This window comes from Eschrichtius robustus, chromosome 15, assembly GCF_028021215.1.
Source record: "Eschrichtius robustus isolate mEscRob2 chromosome 15, mEscRob2.pri, whole genome shotgun sequence".
In the NCBI taxonomy this organism is placed as follows: Eukaryota; Metazoa; Chordata; class Mammalia; order Artiodactyla; family Eschrichtiidae; genus Eschrichtius; species Eschrichtius robustus.
The window spans coordinates 46,758,605-46,776,468 of record NC_090838.1 but is presented as its reverse complement, the minus strand read 5'-3'; the positions used below and the strand labels follow the sequence as shown (position 1 = coordinate 46,776,468).

Genomic DNA, 17,864 nt, shown 5'->3' with positions numbered 1-17,864 from the left:
TCCCTCCCTAGATTTAGTATCTATTGATGATTCTTGATTGATTTATTCTTTACCATTAAGTTTGCAAAAGATGATTTTTCAGTTCTAATGCTTCCTCCACATTTATCCATCAACCCTGGCATTCTACTCTTAGCAAGAGCTCTCCTTTTCCATTAACTAACTAATTAATTATCAGTATGGATTCATGAATTTCTCTTTTCCCCCCAATGGTTTATAATTCATTACTGTACTTAATTATTTTGGTTGTCAATTGCCACAGATTTGGAGGGCTCCCCTTCAAATTGGCTCAAGGACATGCAGCTGTCCTTTTTTTTTTTTTTTGAGTGGAGAAGGAAGCACTTCTTACTTTCTAGCATAACGAAATGTTGTAGGCTCATCTTTTGCCCACTGTGTCCCAGCCCTGAAGTCAGCAGTTTCTCCAAGGATCCCTGATTCCTTTCAGTGATCAAGAGCTGGATGCTAATTGTACTTTGCTCCTGTGGGGTCTTTCCATTTTAGCCCTTTCAGTGGGCCGAGGTAGGAAATACTTGTATACATACATGCAAATAAACATACACATATTTATGAAATCATGTGTTTACGTAGATACCTCCAAATCCAAAACATTCCCAGAGGACTATTTCTTTCTTCCCTCATTTCACATTTGTATGTTCCTTCTATAGTGAGAACGTGGCTTCTAACAACACTACCAATACATTTATTAATTTGTTTAATCCTTGAGTACACCTAAAATAGTTTTAGAATGTTTTATAATATCATTATAATAAACATAAAGGGTTCAGGATTATTTTTCAAATCCACCTCCCTCAACCCTGCCCGGGTTACTCGGATTAGTTTTATTTTCCCTTTTCCTTCTACCTTCCCCCACCTTCAGTGTGGTTATAATACTCATTTGAAATGAAGTTAGATTTGTTTCAGTTTGCTTTCAGTTTTAGGTTTTCTTTCTCTCTATTTAGGACATTTTTAAATTAAGAATTTTGAAAGGCTGAGAAAAGAAGCTGAATTCTTTGCATTTTACCTGGAAAGGGGAGACTACCATTTATGGGAAATCTTTTAAGCACCAAGCACTTTCACATAGTCATCTCATTTAGTCTTCACCGTAATCTGAAAGAAGGAATCATTTCATGGATGACAAAACCTAAATCTAGGGATGTTAAGAAACTTTACCGAGGTTGCATAGCCAATTAGGTAGTAAGCACAATACTTTTGAGCTTCTATTGTGTTCCAGACATTGGGCTAACTTTTTTTAAAATTTTTATTGGCGTCTAGTTGATTTACAATGTTGTGTTTCAGGTGTACAGCTAAGTGAATCAGTTACACATATACATATATCCACTCTTTTTTAGATTCTTTTCCCATATGGGTCACTGCAGAGTATTGAGTAGGATTCCCTGTGCTATACAGTAGGTCCTTATTAGTTATCTATTTTACATATGGTAGTGTGTATATGTCAGTCCCAATCTCTCAATTTATCCCTCCCCCCCCCCACCCCTTACACTCTGGTAACCATAAGTTTGTTTCCTACATCTGTGACTCTATTTCTGTTTTGTAAATAATTTGTACCATTTTTTTTGGTTAGATCACATATAAGCGATATCATATGATATTTGTCTTTTTCTGTGTGACTTCACTCAGTATGATAATCTCTAGGTCCATCCATGTTTCTGCAAATGGCATTATTTTGTCCTTTTTTATGGCTGAGTAATATTCCATTGTATATGTGTACCACATCTTCTTTATCCACTCCTCTGTCGATGGACATTTAGGTTGCTTCCATGTATGGCTATTGTAAATGGTGCTGCAATGAACGTTGGGGTGCATGTGTCTTTTCGAATTACAGTTTTCTCCGGATATATGCCCAGGAGTGGGATTGCTGGATCATATGTTAGTTCTATATTTAGTTTTTTAAGGAACCTACATACTGTTCTCCATAATGGTTGTACCAGTTTACTTTCCCACCAACAGTGTAGGAGGGTTCCCTTTTCTCCACACCCTCCCCAGCATTTATTGTTTGTAGTTTTTTTGATGATGGCATTCTGACTGGTGTGATGTGATACCTCATTGTAGTTCTGATTTGCATTTCTTTAATAATTAGTATTGTTGATCATCTTTTCATGTGCTTTTTGCCATCTGTATGTCTTCTTTGGAGAAATGTCTATTTAGATCTTCCGCCCATTTTTTGATTGTGGTGTTTGTTTTTTTGATGTTGAGCTGCATAAGCTGTTTATATATTTTGGAGATTAATCCTTTGTTGGTTGGTTTGTTTGTAAATATTTTCTCTCATTCTGTAGGGTGTCTTTGTTTTATTTATGGTTTCCTTTGCTGTGCAAAAACTTTTAAGTTTCATTAGGTTTCATTTGTTTATTTTTGTTTTTATTTTCATCAGGAGGTGAATCAAAAAAGATCTTGCTGCGATTTATGTCAGAGTGTGTTCTGCCTATGTTTTCCTCTAAGAGTTTTATAGTTTCTGGCCTTGCATTTAGCTCTTTAATCCATCTTGAGTTTATTTTTGTGTATGGTGTTAGAGAGTGTTCTAATTTGATTCTTTTATATGTGGCTGTCCAGTTTTCCCAGCACCACTTATTGAAGAGACTGTCTTTTCTGTATATTCTTGCCTCCTTTGTCATAGATTAGTTGACTTTCTTATTTATATTAGTTCTTACCCGATTCCACAAAGGAGATTTTTTTTCCGACAAGTGAAGAACTGGGATGTGACCTAGGTTTTGTCCCCTTCACAGTTTTGGAGCAAGCAGTTATTGTCTAAATAGCAGACAACCAGGGTGCTGCTGCTTTTATTACATACCTATTGTGTTGGGGGCATTAACCAATGCAAGGCATTTTAAAAACGTCAGGAACATTGGTTACTGTGTACATTTTCTCATGTGGTCTTCTATAAGTAGGGATATTAGAACGAGGGTAACATTCTGTTGCTTCCATGTGGAGACTGAATAACCCTATTGTGCTGGACAACTGCTGTCTTTTTTGTTGGTGGGTCATTGGTGAAGAAAGGTGCTAATGTCTCCCATCCAAACCACTGAGATCTTGACTTAATGATAGTGATTGCTTAATACATGTTGTTGGTTGCTTAGTTTGCCACTAGTGCACAGAACGTTTTAAGTTCATAATCATAGTATAGATTGTGTTTTGCTGACCTGTTGTAACTATTGGTGAGTGAAGTGTAAACCAACCAGAAGTTAATTATTCATTATACTTAAAGTATGTGCTTTCCAGGAATAACCAAATAGTATTGCCGTAATAAAGAACTTGCTGAAAAATGGCCCATTTATCTAGGTAAAGAATTAAAAATTATCCTTTGCCAATTTGTAGATACTTCTTAAATGTGTTCATGAATAAGAGCTTTCTTTTGATGATGTTTATAACTTAAAACATTTTTCTTATATTAATTTTAAAAATTGATTATATAGCTTTTGGGCTTTCTCAGTAAAGCATTATAGATATTAAGTATTTTGGTAAAATACATTTTTAGTGAGCATATATAGGATGCTTCTTGAATATTATTAGTTGGATTTTGATTAGGACAGTGAGCAGTTAATCTGATGAAAGTAGAAATTTAAGTACCCTGAAAAATGAAAATGTTTAATCTAACACATTGAGTAGAATTATCTTTAACTGGAAGGCTTTGAGTAAATATAAGTGTAGCTAAATTAGAAACTGACTTATTAATAAGGAAATGATTATATTTACGTAAATGTTTGACATTGTCAAATTAGTGTGGATTTATTTAGTGCTTACCGTGGGTCCAATACAGAGTGAAAATAAATATGAAATATGAACCTTTATAAAAGATAGATATTGCTACATATAATATGGTTGAAAGAACTTCATCTTGGGCATCTTACACACCTAAGATCTAATCCTGGCTTTCTTACCGATTAGCTGTGTGACCCTGGGCAGATGTTTTAATCTATTTGAGCTTCAGTTAAATTTAGTAGTCAGAATTTCTCTCAAGGACATGCTGTCAGTCAGGGTAGCAGTACATGAAGCAATCTGAAGTAATATATGCTAATTGTACAAATTTGTGAAGTAGAGAAAAGCATTTAGATGAAAAAAAAATTGTAATTGTATTGCCCAGACAAAATCATTGTGCTAATATGTTAGAATATATTCTTCTAGTCTATTTCTATGCATATGGATACTTTATGAATGCAGTGAAAAAAAGCGTTTTTCCAAATTGGGATCATACTTTACATATTGTTTATTGCTTTACAAAATTCAGCAATATATTATATTGTACAGTGCCAAAATTTCCATGTCTTTATTTTTCTGCTGGGTGATTATTTAATGTTTAGTGTTCCTTGGTATTGGATATATTATAATTTAATCAGTTCTCTAGGATCCTTAGATTGTCTCCAGTTTTTTAAATTTATAAATAATGCAGTTATTAACCTCTTTATGTTTAAATATGTTGTACATACCTCCGAATTATTCTTTTCCATAAATTACTAGAAATAAAACCCTAGGAAATGGGTATGTGCATTTTTAAGCGTTTTGACAAAAATTGGCTGTCAGAAAACTTGTACTAATTTTTAAAATTTTTTTATTGGAATATAGTTGCTTTACAACGTTGTGTTAGTTTCTGCTGTACAGCAAAGTGAATCACCTATACGTATACATATATCCCCTCTTTTTTGGATTTCCTTCCCATTTAGGTCACCACAGGCCACTGAGTAGAGTTCCCTGTGCTATACAGTAGGTTCTCATTAGTTATCTGTTTTTTACATAGTAGTGTATATATGTCAATCCCGATCTCCCAATTCATCCCACCCACCCCTTTCCCCCTTAGTATCCGTACGTTTGTTCTCTATGTCTGTGTCTCTATTTCTGCTTTGCAGATAAGTTCATCTGTATCATTTTTCTAGATTCCACATATAAGCTAATGATGTTTGTTTTTCTCTTTCTGACTTCACTTTGTATGACAGTCTCTGGTCCATCCATGTCTGTACAAATGGCACAATTTTGTTCCTTTTTATGGCTGAGTAATATTCCATTGTATATATGTACCACATCTTCTTTATCCATTCCTCTGTTGATGGGCATTTAGGTTGCTTCCATGTCCTGGCTATTGTAAATAGTGTTGCAATAAACATTTGGGTGCATGTATATTTTCGAACTACAGTTTTCTCCGGTTATATGCCCAGGAGTGGGATTGCTGGATCATAGGCAGTTCTATATTTAGTTTTTTAAGGAACCTCCATATTGTTCTCCATGGTGGCTGTATCAATTTACATTCCCCCCAACAGTGTAGGAGGGTGCCCTTTTCTCCACACCCTCTCCAGCATTTATTGTTTATAGACTTTTTGATGATGGCTATTCTGACTGGTGTGAGGTAATGCCTCATTGTAGTTTTGATTTGCATTTCTCTAATAGTGACGTTGAGCATCTTTTCATGTGCTTTTTGGCCATCTGTATATCTTCTTTGGAGAAATACCTATTTAGATCTTCTGCCCACTTTTTGATTGGTTTTTTTTTTTTTTTTTGATATTGAGCTGCATGATCTCTTTGTATATTTTGCAGATGAATCCCTTGTCAAAACTTGTACTAAGTTTTACCCTTCTAATGGAGTAAGACAACCCATTTCTCTATTGATCACCAACAATTAGTATTATTTATTAATATTATTTTTTTAATCAGAAAATTTTGATAGCTAAGGACTTACACATTATACAAAATTCAAAAAGTACTATTACAGTAAGTCTTCTTCCTGTCTTTACTAAGCTGCCTAGTGCTCTTTCCTAGAGTCATTTACTAGGACTTAACTTCTTACGTATCCTTCCACACATTGTATACTTGGCTTTTTTTTTTTTTTTTTTAAACCTTTACCAGTTGGATTAGGTTAAAGTAGTTATCTTGCTGTTTCGATCTTTGATTATTAGTGAAAGTGAGCATGTTCCACATATTTATTGGCTATTTGTATTTCTTTTGTGAATTGCCTGTTCATACCCTTTGCCCATTTTAAAATTTAGAATCACCTCTTTCTGATTTTATGAGAGTTCTTTTATAGAGTGGATGCAAATTCTTGTCATGTTACAGATTTCCCTTAGTTTTCTAAATAATTTTTGTGTTACTTTACATTTTGGTGGATATTTTCAGTTTTCACGTGGGAAAATTTATAACTTTTTATTTACTAATTTATAGTTTCATTTTTATGTTTAATTCTGATCTGTTCAAAATTGATTTTGAATTCTGGTCAGAGATCATTTTATCCCACATGCCTTTTTGGTGTTGGAGTTGTTTTCCTATCCCTATCACACTCTGATAGTTCCCTAGTACCAGGCAGCAATCCTAAGGAAGAGCCAGAAAATTGAGGACAGTTTTAGCCAGAGTGCATGCTTTGGGTTGGACAGTCAACGGTACTATGGGTGTTGGTGCCATCTAGTGTTGTAGATAGAAAACGATGTCTGTGGAATGCTCTGTAATTGACCATATGGAAACTCAGTTGGGCCGAGAAATTTAGTGAGTTGTGGATATTTGCTTCACACTAACAAATGACTTTGAAAATGACTTTATAAAAGGATTTTGAATTTTGACACATTGTACTGAATCAAACAAATGCTTGAATCATGCTATGATAAACATTATGAAATGATCTTAAAGATTCCCCCAAACATGTACTTGAGTGAAAACTTAAAAGTTTTAAAAGATCTGTTCAAAACCCAATGACTATTAAATTTTTAAATTCCAGATTTAAAAATGCTTTGGATCTTTTGGATTATCTGTGTATTTATTTTAGATTATAATATAAGAAATCAACATTTATTTAGTTCTCATTGAATAGTATCACTTTCAGTTTCTTTCTGTATGATTTTTTAGTATGTATTTTTATCAGCTTATATGAAATTGTTTATAGACCTTAAAATGCTCATTATATTTTGGTTATTTTTTAACTTGTCATTCATTTTCTAGACTAAAGTCTTTGTTCATGTCTTAAGGTTCAATTCAGTAGTTAGTGCTGAAGTGCTGTAATTTAGTCCATAGAGGGCATTATGTTACAGCATATGGTATTAAACAGCATTATTTAATATCTTTCAGTAATGGGACATATGTTTAGTTTTATACTTTTGTATAGCTCAGAATAATTAAATTTTGAAGTAAGTTTAAAACTACTGTGTAGCTGTAATTTTTTTTTTAATTAAAAAGTCCTGTTGTCTATTGCTGGAAAGTAGAAATAATTTTTTTAGCTATCAAGAATTGTATACAGGCAACCCCCAGTTTAGAGAGTAGCACTTTCAATCCAAATGACCACCTCTTTCTCACCTTATTTGCCTTCATTTCTAAACATTGTAAAGCAAACAAAGCAAAACAAAAACTTGAGTTTTTCTGGGGTTCAGAATTAGAGGAAGGAAAGAAATGGAAAAAGAGGAATATCTTGGGAGAGCTGGCCTGGGAGGTCTTACAGTTTACATATTGTTGCCTATTCCAAAATACAGTCCTCTACTGTTTGAAATCCTGCCACTTAGGTACAAGACACACACACACACACACACACACACACACACGCGCGTGTTTATGAGAGTGTTATAGAGAAAGGAGTTTTTTATTCTTTAGTAGGACTTATTTTAATCGTATAATTTTCCTGCTAATGAGGTAAGTGCGCGAAGAAAATGAGAGTTTTGATCTGAGATATAAAGAGAAGAGAAACGTAGAGAGTGTAGGTAATTTTAGAGCATGGGTACCGTTTGGAAAGGAGTTAGGGGTGTGTTTGGGGCGGTTTTGGTCATTGGTGTTTTTGTCATGCTTGGGGGAGGTACTGGGTATATGGACATTGAGGAATGAGACGTTGCCAATCATGAACTCAGAACAGATGATTTCAAAAGTTCAGTGTAAGGCTGATTTTCAGTTTAGGAAAAGAAGAATTCCCCCCCTCCCTAACCCCATGCACAATATGCAGTAGGACTTAGAATTCAGACAGCACTCTTATTTGCTTGTATTATAAATAAAGGAATCTTCTGTGCTCCTCTCCTTTGGAAGCCTTTACTTTTAAGGGAAAATAAGTTCCTATCCCAAATAATCAATGTGGTGTATATATCTGCTCTATTTGAAAATTGTCCTTGAAATAATTTTTCATTTTTAAACAAAATGTTAAATACTTGAAGGGAAACAAATGATACGTTTTTAACAGATTTATGTTCTCTATTTGCCTGTTATCTTGGGATTTAATATGGAATCGGACCTATAATCTACCCATATAAAAATTTTTCTCAGCTGGAGGAGAATAGAACTATAATAACAAAGCACAGTAATTTGTGTGTGTGTGTGTGGTGGTGGTGGTGGTGGGGCGCTTCTTTTTAAAGAGGGTATTGGGTTATTGCATAGAATTGAATGGCTTAATATATGCCCTTTCTTAGATATGATTTACAGGCTTTATTTCCTTGTGGTTTAACGGTTAAAATTTTTAGCATAATAATAGTAAATAGCTAGCACTTACATAGGGCCACTTTTTTTTTTTATTTATGGCTGTGTTGGGTGTTCGTTTCTGTGCGAGGGCTTTCTCCAGTTGTGGCAAGCGGGGACCACTCTTCATTGCGGTGCGCGGGCCTCTCACTATCGCAGCCTCTCTTGTTGCGAAGCACAGGCTCCAGACGCGCAGGCTCAGTAATTGTGGCTCACGGGCCCAGTTGCTCCGTGGCATGTGGGATCTTCCCAGACCAGGGCTCGAACCCGTGTCCCCTGCATTGGCAGGCAGATTCTCAACCACTGCGCCACCAGGGAAGCCCATAGGGCCACTTTTTATCAGGCATTGTCCTAAGGTCTTTTGCATACACAAACTCATTTGATCCTCTCATCACAATAAGCCTAGCCCAGTGGCTTTACATTTTTAACAGATTGGTCTCATCAGACTTTCAAATTTAAGCACTTTTTCCTTAGATTACCAAACTTAAAACAACTCTAGTTTTAAAACTTTCTAAGAAAGAAATGGGCAAAATGTAAATTGATTTATCTTAGTTAGTTTTCCCTGTAAACTTAATAGCCTAAATTGCAAAGATCATAAAAGCTAAAGAATTAGATATTACTATGTAAGGTCTAATTTCAGGGCTCCTATTTTGACTTCTTAATCTGCCAGGGGAGCTATTAAGTATGTTTAACGTTTAGATGAATGGGTGTTATTATACATTCTTGCCCTCTCAGATGATTTTTAAAAATTGTTACACCAAGTCAAGTACTGGAAGATGTGAATAAAATGAATGGTAAATACCCTTTGTCTCAAGAAATCTTTTTTCCCCTCTACTATTAGTGTAGTAATCTCTGACTTCAAAACAGTGTTTGGGTGATGTTTTTGAGTGCATTATTCTAATGCTAAAGTATTTATTGGCCTTCAGTCTTAAGGGATTCATTATTAGAAAATACTATTTTGGAAATATTATGTAGTTAGTGAATAGTTTGGGATTTCTAACTATTGCATGAAGAGGCCAGAGATTTTCAGCTGTGATATGACTTGGTGACAAGTGTTCTCAAATATCACATTATACAAGGGTCCAGTGAATAAAGTTTAAAGTTAAATATTAACTTCTGAGCTGAGAATACTAGACTCTCTTTAAAAATTGCTTTGCTTTATTTATGTTTGGAGTTAGAGAGGCAGAGAGGAAAAGAACTGAGTTCTTGATATTCAGGCCACTTCTGACTTGAAGAATTTTGCAGGGTTTTGCAGCCCACACAGTTTTACAGCAAGTTCCAAAAAATATCATACCTATTTCAGTGTAGCTATATAGTCTTCTGAAGTATGTAGTTTCGTACATAGGCTCCATATCTTATAATGCTTCAGCATATCTCACATTTAAAAATATTTTCCCTGATTTGTCATTATATGTTGCCTTTTCTGCTAAGTCAAATGGTTGGTAGTATCAGTTACAACAGTTGTGAAACGTTAGTAAAGACATAATATTCTGCACTGGAATGAATGCCAGTTTTATAAAGTTGAACAAAAATTTCAGAAATTTCTTATATAGATTTGTTTTTGTTTTATCAGTAAAATTTTAGTTTGGTCTTATGTCACTTTCCCAAAGCAAATGATATAATTAGCACATGAATATTTCTCCTCAAGCAAAGAGTCTATTAATAGTACCTGCAGTGGTGTCTAATAGATATTTATTGAAAGATCGAGTTGGAGCAGGTGGTAATTAAGAATAAGTATATATTTGCAAGTCTCTGGATTTCTGTAGTTGCAAAAGAAGAGATAGCATTACCTTAGAAATATGAGATTGCTGAAATTAAGTAAAAACTTTTTTCTATTTAACATATTCGGTAAACATTAATAATTTGACTTTGTGATTCTCCTGTCACACCCTCATAAGGGTGCAAAATGCTGATAATTTAAGAGAAAGTAAGAAGAGACTCGCATTTCCCAGGCTTGAAATTTAAGCTGTTACCCTTCTTTGGATCAGTCCATTTTTATCTTATCAGGTAACCATTGATTTTAAAGTTTTAAATGAAGCTGGAAACCAGCAGCATAGTTCCCTATCTGTCAATAAATAAATAAATAAAAATAAAATTTTAAAAAAACTGTACATGGCGTTAAGTGCATTTCAAATATATTCAGTGGTTTACTCTGCCAGAAGAACAACCCTCTTTTCTTTCTTTTCTTTTGGTGGCCTGCCCCTCCCCCTGCAAAAGTAGCTCCATTTGGTGTGAGGAACAAGCAAAAGACTAGAACAATAAACAGATAGAGGAAGGCGGTAGTGCCTGAGTATTAGTAGCCTAGTTACAGATTGCACTGCGTCAGACTGCTCCACACCCAGAAGGCGTCAGGTGACTTCAGTCCTGCTGCAGTTGTGCAGCAGAGGAGACTGCAGATACGGTTGAGGAAACGGATATTTCATGTCTCAGGGGGTAGATTTTTGCAGTTACAGCTTTTCTGTTGGTATGCATAACTGATAATTCCATCTGTAGGGCAGATCGTGACAAGAGATGGACGGTCAGAAGAAAAATTGGAAGGACAAGGGTATATCTGCTTTTTAATCTTTTATTCATTTTTTAATGTGACCAGTAATATATATTTCTATGAATAAGCTTTGCATTTAGATATATTTTGGATTGAAAATGAAGCCTATGAAGGGTTTAAGAGTAAAGGATTAAAACAGCTATTTCAAATGTGTTTTTGCAGTTCATTATATATGAGAAAATGTCACGCTGTTCTGTTTCACTGGCATTTGATTTAATGTTTGCAGTCCTATCGTTGATTAGGTTCTATTCTTTAATCTTGCACGTTGTGAACAATATAGTTTTAACATAATTTCATTTGGTCACTTTGGTGTGATAAATCTACATAGCCATGTTTGTATTCCATAATGACATATTTTCTGTGACTAAGTATTTTTTAAAAAAATCTGACTTGATGTAGTTGAAATTCTATCCAAAGGTTTGTAGGTAGCAAGATCCTGTGTTTGCAGTAAGCCTGTCTTCTTCTTTGGAAATATTATTGAACCTTTAAAGTTATTACCAGTCACCTTTTAATTAGATTATAATTTTGTATATCTTAAAATGGTTAAAATGTATACACAGTAGTTTTAAATGTGTGTCTATGTTTAAGTCACTAACCTTTGTCCTTGTAATAACCAATCAGTGATCTTGATCCCCTTTCCTCCCCCTTGAAAGCCCAGATCCTTTCAAGTCTCAGTGGATTGGGGTTGTGTAAGAATTTAAGCTCGTAAGTGTAATGAATATTTTTAAAATATTTTCTTATGTAGATGGTTAAATGTGCCATTTTAAGAAAAAGGGAAGGTGGGTAGGCTGTGTATCTGACCTTATAATAAATTGTCTTAAAAATTATTAGAGCTATTTTTAAGTAGTCCAATTAGATATTCCACACAAGCAGTTTGTTTTTCTGGCCACATCCAAGTTTTATAATTAAAAAAAAAATTACTTCTATAGCAGAATTGTTAGCAGGATTGGTGATAATGTTTCTAAAAGCAATATGTGGAGCTAATTACAGGAACCTTTACAACATCCTTTTAAAAAAATTGGTTCAATAAAGTATCGTGGGGAAAAGGTGAGCTTAAGATTGAGTTCATATTGAGACATTGGAAAGATTTTATAGTTAACACTTAATAGAAAATAATATAGCTTTGGATTTTTACCTTTATGGTTTCTTTACATGTGAATTCAATGAACAGAAGGATTTTTATTTCTTCATCCTTCTGACCATTAGCATTACAAAGGGAAAGTAAATTGCTATACTAGTTTTTGATAAGTAAAACTGATAGTAGTGATAACAATACAATAAATCCAGACTTTAAAAATAGGTTAAAAGTCACATCAGGGCCTACTCAGCAACTGTTAAGGCTCTGTATTAATAATTTGAGTCTTAGACCATTTAATAACATCTTAAGTTCTTTATTTGCTAAACTAATTTAGGAATATTTTGAGATTGGAGAAATTAAGATCCAGTATGGTCCATATTATTATACCAGACATTTATTTTGATTATTTTTAGGTACTAAATATAAAATCAAATTTACTCTTGGATGTCTGTCTCTGGGGAGCCTCGTTTTGTATGTAAGTGGAATGACCTGATATTTTTTTAGTGTTTGTTTTTGGCACTTTTGCTTGGGAAGACTAACTTTACCTATTGTTCTAATTCATTGCTTAAGTTATATTTTAGTATTTATCAGCAGCTAATTTTAACGTTGCAGATTAGAGGTTACGACTTAAATGGAAATCCGTGAGAGGCTGAAACTGCCATGGAGTGAGTTTTTCCTCATTTTATGAAAAGTGTGGTGATAGAGGAAAGAATCTAAGCTCTCTAGGTATATTAAAAAACAAACTTAAGCCCATATATTCTACTCTTTTGCCACCCTTGTTCCCCCCTTAAGTCCCATGGTTGAAACACATCCAGTTGGTACATCTGATTATGGTAACATGTAAGGGTATAAAGAAGTGAGAGATACTCTGATTTCCGTGTTTAAAAGAGTTTTGTTTTTTTGTTTTTTTGTTTTTTAGCTGATTAACTAGTACTTAAGACATTTTATCTTGCAGACTAAGACCAAAATTAATAATTTATATTTTATACATTTTTCATCTTGGATTTTCTGTTGTTCTTAGCGGGATACTTACAACAAATGAAATCTATGAAGTACTTGATTATTGGGGTTAAAATGGAAAGCATTGATTAAGACAGTCAAAAGATTTTCAAGAGCTTAAAATAGAAGGAATTGGGTAGGTTTGGGGGTTTGGATGGGGTGGGAGAATGATTTAACCACTAAACAAGGTGTAATTTAGACAGTGAATAGAGCTTTCTGGGTAGAACAGAATATTTATAGGATAGTAGTTGAGAGATAAGATTGGTATAAGTAAAGAATGTAGAAGACTTGTAAGATCTAGGTCAGGTTTCCTCAAACTTCCCTGAAGAGGAGAATCACCTAGTGCTTCTTTATTTTTATTTCTGTGACCCTATTCAGATCTACCAAATCATAATTTATAAGGGAAAGGCATGGCAATATATTAAGCACCTTGACAAAGGGTTATGTTAATATTAGGCAAATGTAGGAAACACCAACCTAGGTTTTAAAGTTTCTGTTCTCGTATGTTTTGATTTTGGCCAGAGTGAGAATCTTACTGTTTTTGGTCCTCAGTTTCCTCTTCTGCATGATTTCTAGTGTTCCAGTTTTGATGTTCTCTGGTTTTATGAAAAGATACCCTGGGTCAGATTGCAGAAGACATTGACTTTTGGATTTTATCATAAAGGAAATAAAGAGCCTTTGGAAGTTTTAAAGTAGGGAGTGGTAAAATGACAGCAGGTTTGAAAGACTGTTTTGGGGTGCTATGTAAGATAAATTGGAGAAGAACTTAGAGGCAGAACAGGATGACTCTTTTTGTGCCCAGATGTGCCTGAACTTGGCCTGAAGTAGGAATGAAAAGGAGGTGACAGGTTTGAGAAACTTAGAAAGGAATACTTGATATTTGACATAGATTTGTGGGACTAGGGTAAGGGAGGGGCTCAAAGGACAACATGAAATTTCAGTCAGAGTGCAACCTTGGCAATGCTAGTGCTCTAGTGTCAGTAGAAATAGAGCTAAAGTAGGTAGAAATGATGCCAAGTTCTGTTTTGGAAACTTCAAATTTGAAGCTCAGAGAAATGACAGGCTTAATGATGATGAATGAAGAATTGGGAATTGAATGCAAAGTGAGACAGATGAATACTGTGAGGATATTTGCATAAAAAGAACAGAAGATTAAGGAAGGAGAGCCTAAAACCTGTGCTTTGGGGACATGCAGCACAAGGAGGGATTAGGAAGTTACAGTCGGAGCAGTAAAAGAAGCAGGTTAGGGCTGGTTCCCTGATATTAGGGAGGGAGAGGTTTTTCAAGAGGGAATGGATGGTTAAATACTAGAGAGAAGCCATTTAATGTGAAGATTGAGAAATGATTGCAGACCCTGTTGAATTTTAGGAATATGTACAACACTACCCATTATTACTAGTGTTTTTGGGATTTGGCAGTTAACATACTGTAGGTGACCTTTGAGAGGAGTTTGTGTAGGATGGGGACAGAAATGTTTCTAGCATTTAAATACAGTTTGATTATACGGCAAGACAAAAACTGACTTTGGACCATTTCTGGAGCATACTTCTTGCAGAGGTTCTTGTAGGGCTCCCTTATCTTTACTTTTGCTAAGTCACTTTCAATTTCTTTCAAAGTTTAAGGTTACTGAGGATATGGGTGAAGGTGTACGCTCATACATTCAGGTAGAGAGGAGAAGAGGTCTTGGCTGCTTGAAATAAATGCCCCTGGGAATCCCCCCCCCCCCAAAAAAAATCCTGAGAAGGCAACTTGGGTGTTAATCAATTGCGAGACCTATTGATTGGAGGAAGTCTCCTGCTTTTCAGTTCTAAACTTAGTTGAAACCCAGCATTTAGTCATTTCGTTAGATATTTCTTCTAGATCTTGGTTTAGTAGTGCAACACTGTGTGTGTGTATGTATGTGTGTATGTTGTAGAAAATTTAGAAGGTCTGTGGAAGAATACAACTATCACTTCAGAGAGTGGTTTTGGTGTGTATTTCTAACGGTGTGTGTATGTGTTGGGGTTACGTATGGTACATTTTGTTCTGTAATCATTTTTCTCACACTAAATGGGGAAATACCTTCCATTTAGAAATATTCTACATTGTTTTAATGGGTGTAGTATTCTAAGTATGTACTGTTAATCCCTTATAGTTAAATATTCAAGTTATTCCTAAATTTTTTGCAAACATGAATGCTAAAATGAATATAATTGAATATAAATTATTGTTCTTATTCATAATTATTTCCAAATTGCTGGGTTATAGTATTTAGGCATTTGGTTCATGTTGAAGAACTTCCCTTCAGAAAGATACAAATTATTTTGAGTAATGTATAGGAGTGTCTGTCCTGAAACCTTGGCCAAGATTAAGTACTACATATGCATTTCTGATGGTTTTAACTCTTTTTAAGATAGCTGTTTTGTCAGTTTTAAGTAAATTACTTGATGAGAACCAGGTTTAAATTGAAAAAGAGTAAATTTGTAATTTTTTTCTCCTATATATGGTTTAAAGTCTTGCATGGATAAGTAGTGGGAGCAATGGAAATATCTTCTCTGTTTTCTTTATTTACCCAAATCCGGGTACTCTTAATTCCTCGTCAGAACTTCTAACTGGTTTTTCCACTAAATCCTATGTGTTAAGCCAAATTAATCTTCCTAAAGTATGGCTCTAATCATAGCACTTAAGGGGTTTTCCTTTACTTTTCAAATTAAGTTCATACTATCCTGGACTTTTAAGAGGCATTCCATGGTCTAGTCCTAGCCTTTATAATCCCATCTGCCATTACTCTGTCTCCAGCCACATTGAAGGACTTGTTTCCTAAACATGCCTGTTCTTTGCATTTGCTTGTGTTTTTCTCTCTGTCTAAAATCCCCCTTCCCATTTCATTTTGCCCAAGTCTTGTCAAAGGCCCAGTCCTTCCTGAAGTATTCACCTTCCAGGTGGAGGGAATCCAGTATTCCTCAGAACTCCTATCTCTTGGTTTTCATTTTGTGCCTTCTGTTACAGTTATATATCTATATCTATATATATATATTACAGTTATATATAACTAATATATATGTATATAATACATGTAATAATGTAATACATATGTATATATGTAATAATATATATATATATATATATATATATATATATAAATAAATAAATATTGGCTTTTTTTTCTAGTCTGTAAATTCCTTGAAGGCAGAAGAAACAGTGGTGGCCTTATCACTCGGTCTCCTCATTGACTCCGCACAGCTTTTCAACAAAGTGACAGGATGAGAACTTTGATGTTCAGCCAGGTTTACTCCTGGCCTTGAGCCTTATACATCCATTCTTGGAAATTTTTTAAGATGTTTTTTCAAATGGGAGAAATAAAATGGATCCCCTACCTTACCCCTTTTTAAAGGAGCAATTAAGTAACTTAAGCAGCTTTTGTAAATCCAGGATTTTTAGATCATACCCACAGATAAGACATCTTAATAGTCATTTATTGTTTTATGGGTAAGGAAACCAAGAAAACTAAAGAGATTAAATTATTTGTTCAGGACTAGACAGCTAGTGGCATAGGGTCATTATCATGGATAATGCTCATTTATGTTACTGGATGTGTATTTATGTGTATATAATGTATATCTATTTAAATCTGCCTCATTGCTTTCAAACTTTTTAATCAATCACCTTTTAGGCATTTATGTAAGGTATTGCTAGACACTAAAATACTGTTGTTTCTCCTCAGTACCACGATCTTATATTTATTCTATGTAGCTCAAAGCAATTTAAGATTAAAAAATTATTAAATGTTAATGTTACTTCTTCAAGTCTATTGTTAAGAGTTGGCAATTGAGACAGATTTAGGAATTACTACTCTCAGATTACAGATTTGCCAAAATTCTGATTTTCCATTAGAATAGCTGTTGCTAGTGTATAGTTGTATATACTCATTTGTGTATTTTTTCCACTTAAATAATCTAAAATTAAAATAGATTATTCTGGTCAGTGATGTGAATACTTTACCTTATTTCATTATCTGTACTATTAGCTATTTATTCATTGAGCATTTATACTGAGTGTGTGCCATAGGTGTGTAAGGTTATAGAAGTATAACTATAACTAGTTTACCTACTAGTGAAGTTGATTCTCTTTTTAAACTAGTAATTTGCTCAGACTTTTCCCCTATTCCAGTTTATTAAGCTTTTCAGGTTTATAGAGTTACGGAACAGTATGTTTTCCATTTAGTTTTTATTAGTAGAAAACAGGATTTTGGCAGCAATTTCCTATTTCTAAGGTTTGGTGCCTATTGTAATGTGTGTGTGCCAACAAGAAGTAAAGTTGGAAGTGGGAAGTTAGAATTGTTTTCTGCTGTATTTTTGGTCATCTAATAAAGCTGGAAATGGAATGTGGGATTAAAGGAAGTGTTGAAAACAACATGAACTAATTAATTAAATAAATTGGTGTGGTGGTTATTGAACCTCACTGTTTTCTGTCTCAGAGAAATTTGGATTTTCCTAAGAAGGCAGCAACAATCGTAGGTAGTTTTACCTTCCTTCAGTATATTGAGACATTTTCTACTTGAGGATACTTAATAGAAGAGAAACAAGCACTTAAAGTAAGCTCAAATTTCATGGCAAATAACGGAGGGAAAAAGATTTGGTTAAGACTGTCTTGAAACATAAAATGAACAGTTATGAAAATAAGTTTTAGTTTATTTTTAACAAAATTTAGGTTGTAATCACAGCTGTACATAAGTCTTAGAATGAACAGAGATGAATCAAGATTTTGGGCTTTTTGGTGTGTATTTTTTACTACAAAATTGTTTGGTAGCACAACGTGACATTTTTGTGGTTGAATTTTCACAGTGGATCA

The 17,864-nt window shown here is 34.2% G+C and overlaps 1 protein-coding gene across 4 annotated transcripts in view; it reads left to right on the top strand.

The window, feature by feature from the left end:
- RTN4 (reticulon 4) overlaps positions 1-17,864 on the top strand; it is a 67,891-nt gene that overhangs the window by 24,181 nt on the left and 25,846 nt on the right. Inside the window, exon 1 of one of the 4 annotated variants that reach the window (XM_068565011.1) lies at positions 10,745-10,957. The exons of the other annotated variants lie outside the window; for them this stretch is intronic. Within the exon in view, the coding sequence (XP_068421112.1) occupies positions 10,924-10,957 (34 nt within the window). The 5' untranslated portion in view covers positions 10,745-10,923. Of the gene's footprint in view, positions 1-10,744; positions 10,958-17,864 lie in introns of those variants that run through there. 4 annotated transcript variants of the gene reach the window in all.